A 6,000-nucleotide genomic window follows, 5' to 3' on the forward strand; every position below is an offset into this window, starting at 1 on the left:
GAGGATGGCACCAAGCCATTCACGTAGGATCTGCCCCTGTGACCAAAACACCTCCCATTAGGCCCTACTTCAAAAACATTGGGGATCACATTTCAACATGAGGTTTAGGGAAACAAATGCCCAAACTATAGCACTGTACATAAACTAACAGGAAATGCTACTTTTGATCCTCAAATAATTGATACAGCCCAAATTGTAATTTTAGAAGCCTTTCACAGTGTAGCAAGATGTTAACTATAGAATCAGTCTGGGGGTATTCACTGTGTAATATAACTTTTCTGTATGTTCAAACATTTTCATAAAATAATAGGATTTTTTTTAAAAGAAGATATACTTTGGAGAAAGCTACTTTTTGACTTATACTCCTAATAGATTTGTTATAATTAAGTGCCCAATTTTGAAAGGCTGCAAGTACTTTGTAACAACTCATTGGCATAAGTAAATTAGCATGGTAACTTATATGGCATTTAAATATATTATAGTGCTCTTGCTTTGGGTAATTGTAATGGGACTCATGCTGATAGACTGGAAATAGAAGTAAATGTGTCTATTGATAATGGTGTGAATTTTGATGGACATTCAGTTTCCTTAAATAATGTATTGAAGCAGCAAGAAATAATTTGTTTGAATGCAAATTACTATTAATTACTGTTTCTCTCATCTGAGCAGGATTGGATTTTGTTCATTTTTAGAAGAAGCAGGCAGGAGGAGACCTTCCAAATTGAGGCAAAGCCAAGAAGAATTCATGGGGGAAAAGGGAATGTATGAGAAAAGGAGAAAACTCCTCTGCGTGATGAATGGTTCATTTTGGGGAAAGATTCTGTCAAGGTTTAGAAAAGAGTACATAAATTTGGACTCTATCCCAAAGCAAGTTCATGCTGCAGTAAGCTAAAACCTTCACTCTTCTCATTCCATTGAGTCAGATAGCTTTGCTCAGATGCTCTAAACTTCAGCGGGAACTTGCAAAAGACAGTCTTCTTTAGTCAAAGTCCATTTTAAATTAATGCTTTGTAAAAAACTGAGGCCAGGCACAGTGGCTCACGCCTGTAACCCCAGCACTTTGGGAGGCTGAGGTGGGTGGATCATGAGGTCAGGAGTTTGAGACCAGCCTGGCCAACATGGCGAAACCCTGTTTCTACTAAAAACATACACACACAAAATAGCGGGACATGGTGGCAGGCACCTATTATCCTAGCTACTTAGGAGGCTGAGACAGGAGAATCGTTTGAAACCAGGAAGGCAGAGGTTGCAGTGATTCAAGATCATGCTACTGCACTGTAGCCTGGGCAACAAGAGTGAGACTTGTCTAAAAAAAAAAAAAAAAAAAAACTGAGCCGGAGCAATTTTAATTTTTTTTAGTATGCTGTTATGGGTGTAGCTTGGTATAACTTCTTAGCCCTGCTGCATATTTTAAATTTAATTATATATGCATATATATGCATATACATTTGAGAGATTTGTCATAGCAATAATTGAAAAGGGTGTTTTTAAAAATAAGTAAAACTGACAATGCTTAGTAACTTAAGGTGACTGCAAATTTGAGAAGCAAAATTAGATTTGTTCCTCCTCTTCTGTTGGTTATTATACTTCCATATCCTCTAGAAGCACCACCTGGGCAAGCCCTTAGGAGTCTTTGGCTGTTCTCTCTTGTCTGTCATATTTATTAGTAAATGGGTGAGAATAAACACCTTAGGAGCTAGGTAGCTGTAAATATTCACGAGGTCATAGATAAGACAAGGCTAATTTGGTAACGTTTAGCGGTGCCAAAGGCCTGCTTTGGATTCACGTGTTCCCATGTTCTCTGTGCCTGAGCCCTTGCCTGTGCCTGCAGTGGCTGCTCCACCTCTATTATTGGCTCTAAAGTCCCAGAACCTTTAAGAACAACAGTTCTCCTGGTATAAAGGAAAGAACAAGGCTTTGGGCCACGTGTCCAACCATCTTAGCATTCTTGGACAAAGTTAATCTCACTGAGCCTTGCTTTCCTTCAGTCTTGTGTGTGCCCATCAAGCTAATCAGAGTTTCTCAGTGGCACTGTTAACATATTGGTTCATATAATTCTTTCTTTGGGTGTTGGGAGGTGCTGCCCTGCATATCATAAGATTTTTAACAAATTCCCTAGCCTCTTACCCCTAGATGCTAGTAGTACACACTCCCACTCCTGTGATGAGAACAACAAATATCTTTAGATATTGCTAAATGTCCCCTACAGGCCAAAGTGGCCCCCACTTGAGAACTGCCATGTTAACTTCCAAATACTTAGTAAAACTATCTTTTTTTAAGAGGAGATTCTCTTTTTCTACTAGGGCATACTTGTGAGAATCAAGTGAGAAAATTCGTAAAGTGCTTTGAAAAAGATTGCAGAGTTGCTCAGCCTTCAATTGATATTTTTTTGTTTAAAAATGAACATTGAGGCCCAGGAACATCTGGAGACATCCATTCTCCAGAACCACCTCCCAATCCTCCTCTTCATTAAGACCCTTTCCCTTTTAGGGATCTTTGATGTGGGGTTCATATACCCCTAAGGGATCGGTAGATGGAGCATATTTCTATATAATAGGTTTCCTCTGTAATCATGCATTTTATTTTATGCATTTTAAAACATGATTCTAAGAAGAGGTTCATGGGTTTACTACCCTGCCAAAGAGGTCCAAAGGGTAAGAAGTAATCAGACTTCAACTTGCCCCTCAGTGAATGATCATGGAGTGTTGACAGTAGAGCAGTTTGGGCAGAAACGGAGGTAAAGATATCCCTCTCTCTCAGGTCAGTGTACCCAACTCCTGATTCCTTGGCAGTCCATCATGAGGCTTAGTCATCCTTGCTGAACCATAGGATCCTCACATGCCCCTCTGTGGCTCTCTCTCTGCTGGTGCCAGCCAGATATGCTTACTCACCAGACCTGGATCCAGGGTTAGGCACTTTAAGCCTTTCAAGGCTATCTAGGCAAACCTGGAATCTGTGAGGGTGGCTCTGAAGGGCTTCTCCTTGGAGATGGTGGAGGTGCCAGCAGAACGTGCCTTTGAGTGCCTGTGTGGCTAAGGACTATAGTAAGAGACTCGCCTTCTGTATAAGAGGTGGAAACCCAAAGATACTAGCTAGCTATTGTGAGCACCTCCAGGAGTCTAGATACTGGCATTCAAACGTTTTTCACTGTTTTTAAAATGAGCTGTGTGAGGTAGACATTCATACCCAGTTTTGCCAGCAAGCAAACAAACTCAAGTCACACAGCTTGGGGGTAGCAAAATAGTGTTTCATACCCCAGAGTCCAGAGCCCATGTTCTGTTCACAATTGTATGCACCCACTAGTGTTGATTCTGAACTTTAAAGACAGGACAGAGAGTTTATTGGGGGCTGTTCTAAAGAATCTCCAATTTAAAGTGCTCATATACAGACTCCCCATGCAGGAACACCATAGAGCTGGCTGGGCCCTGGAAGCGCTTCCCTGGCTACTAAGAGTCTCTGTATTCCTTTGGACTCCCACTCCCCAGTTAGATTAGAATGACCCACATAGGGCAGCCTCCCATAGACCCACACCATCAGCCCCAGAACCAGCAGCCTCTATCCTGAGCACATCCCACACTCCAACTGTGTGTGTTATAGGCTAATGGAGAATCCAGTTGGCTGGGAGATGAAGTGTCTAGAGAATGACTGTGGCTTCAATCCATAACCTCTGGTGATAACCCAAGATAAACCTTACTTCAGTTTTTAAAAAGGGAAATCTGTAATCCCAGCACTTTGGGAGGCCAAGGTGGGCAGATCACGAGGTCAAGAGGTCGAGACCATCCTGGCCAACATGGTGAAACCCCATGTGTACTAAAAAATACAAAAATTAGCTGGGTGTGGTGGCACGTGCCTATAGTCCCAGCTACTTGGGAGGCTGAGGCAGAAGAATTGCTTGAAAGCAAGACTCTGTCTCAAAATAAAAAAAGAAAGGGGAAATCTGTATAGCACTTGTTCTCTGAAGAGTTGCCCTTTCAGGCACCTGCATATGCCTTGCTTGTAATATGCTAGGCTTCAGCAGCCCATCACTGTGTTGGCTTAGTAAGAACTGGTATTGAGACATAAATGGACTGTTGGAACTAAAAGAAACTCCTGTTTAAACAGGACTCAGACAGCTTTGCCAGCTCTTTCCAAGCGCTCAGGGTTGCTGATGAAGTGTGAAATGGACACTGATGCTTTGTAGGAGATTGCCCTGTTACAGCATATTTCCTGTTGGCATTTATGGAAAGGGAACTGCTTATATGCCCCAACAGCATTTACCCTGTAATCTTCATTGCACTCCCCCTTCCAAGCAGAGTTTAACCATAAAGTAGTTCCGAAAGTGGGGAATGCACAAAATAAGGGGCAGCATAATTTTAGAGCAGATGAATGTTTAAGCATTCCACATACAATGCATGTCCTTTTTTGTTCATCCTCCCCCTACTCTTGCTTTTGTTTTGGGAAATGTATATTTTAAGGCAGATGCTGCATGTGCGAAGTTGTTCTTACTAGGTCAGGAAGCAGAGAAACACACTGCGGAGGGGCATGTGAGGAGTGTTTAATGCTATAGGAATAAGCCCCGGCTCCACCCACTTTGTGTAGGAGCATGCTCGCCCAACCAAGGGCATACACTGCCAGTGCAGCAGCCATGCTCTTTGCCGTTCAGAAGCACCTTCTGTAGAGGAAGAAAGGCCCATGTTCCTCGTACTCAAAGCGGCGGACCCACAGTGGTTGGAAACCCTGAAGTGAGGCCAGGATGGAGCCACCAGTCCACACGGCACTGTCTCTCTCAGGCAACACATTTACCTGTGGGCTGTCATTGGGACACATGCTGCTTAGCTCCTTCTGCAGGCGGTTAGGGAAGCCACTGAGCATTGTGCTGCCCCCACAGAGCAGGATGTTCCCCATAAGGTCCCGTTTGAGGGCGACGTCACACTTGTTAAGGCAGGACACAGTCTGGGTGTGGAGGCCCAGCTGCATGGACTTGATGAGATACGGCTTGAAGAACATCTCTGAGCAGAGGAACCTTTCCTGGCCCAGGTGAATCTCCTTTCCATCCGGTAGCATGTAGTGCATCGTATGCTCACTGAGAGGGACTTTCTTCTCTTCAGTGGGATCCAGGGCCACAAAGCAGCATTTCTTCTTGATGTCCTCCACGATGCCTATCTGGTCCTGGGTGAATTCATTCCCTGCACTGTTCAGCAGGCCCAGCAGGTAGGCTGTCAGGTCAGAGCCCGCGTAGTCTAGTCTTCCGGTGATGCTGGGCAAAGGGTAACCCTCATAGATGGGGACCACACAGGACACACCATGGCCAACCTCCACCACTAGGCCGGAGGTTCTTCCATAGGAGTACATGGACAGGCGGGACTGATAGGCAATGTGCATTGCAGGGGTGTTGAAGGCTTCAAACAGCATTTCTGCGTACTTTTCTCTGTTGGTGTGTGGGCTCAGCGGTGGGTCTGAAACCAAGACTGCATGCTCCTCCGGGGCAATCTTCATCTCTTGTCGGAAGAGATATTCCCAGATATCCTGCACTGTATCCCAGTCCACGATGATGCCATGTCGCAGAGGATTAACTAGCTTGAGATTAACATTTGTGTTGTTGAGTTCCTGCCCCACGAATGTCTCCTTGCGATTATCCCCAGTCATAGCGGTCTCCATGTAGGGCTTGCCCACTGTTGTGGAGATCTCGTGGGTGGGTCTTGGCAGTCCGGCAAAGCCACATTTACAATAGCCAGTGCCCAGGTCCACAACCACTGCTTTGGTCACCACCTTCTTGGGCCTCTCTGTGGCTGCCTTTGATTCAGTAGGTTCTTGTGGCTCTGAACCATGGCCAACCCACACGGCCTGCTTCACCGGGCCATCCCTTAAGGAGGCAGTCTGGAGGGCCTGTGTCTGCCCGGCGGCCTGGTTACCGACCGTCTTGGCAGGCCCATCCCGTATGAGTGCTGCCGGTGGAGCCCACATGTTGTCAAGAACCGTACCACTCTCAGAAAGTTCCTCAATCTCCCTGGATTCAAGGCT

The 6,000-nt window shown here is 45.1% G+C and overlaps 1 protein-coding gene across 1 annotated transcript; it reads right to left on the reverse strand.

Moving 5' to 3' along the window:
* Positions 1–4,518: 4,518 nt before the first annotated feature.
* Positions 4,519–6,000, reverse strand: LOC100391517 (actin-like protein 7A). Its single transcript, XM_078373570.1, has one exon. The coding sequence runs from the start codon at positions 5,941–5,943 to the stop codon at positions 4,639–4,641; it is 1,305 nt and encodes a 434-aa protein (XP_078229696.1). The 5' UTR covers positions 5,944–6,000; the 3' UTR covers positions 4,519–4,638.

The sequence above is a fragment of the Callithrix jacchus genome, chromosome 1 (assembly GCF_049354715.1).
Source record: "Callithrix jacchus isolate 240 chromosome 1, calJac240_pri, whole genome shotgun sequence".
NCBI classification, from domain to species: Eukaryota; Metazoa; Chordata; class Mammalia; order Primates; family Cebidae; genus Callithrix; species Callithrix jacchus.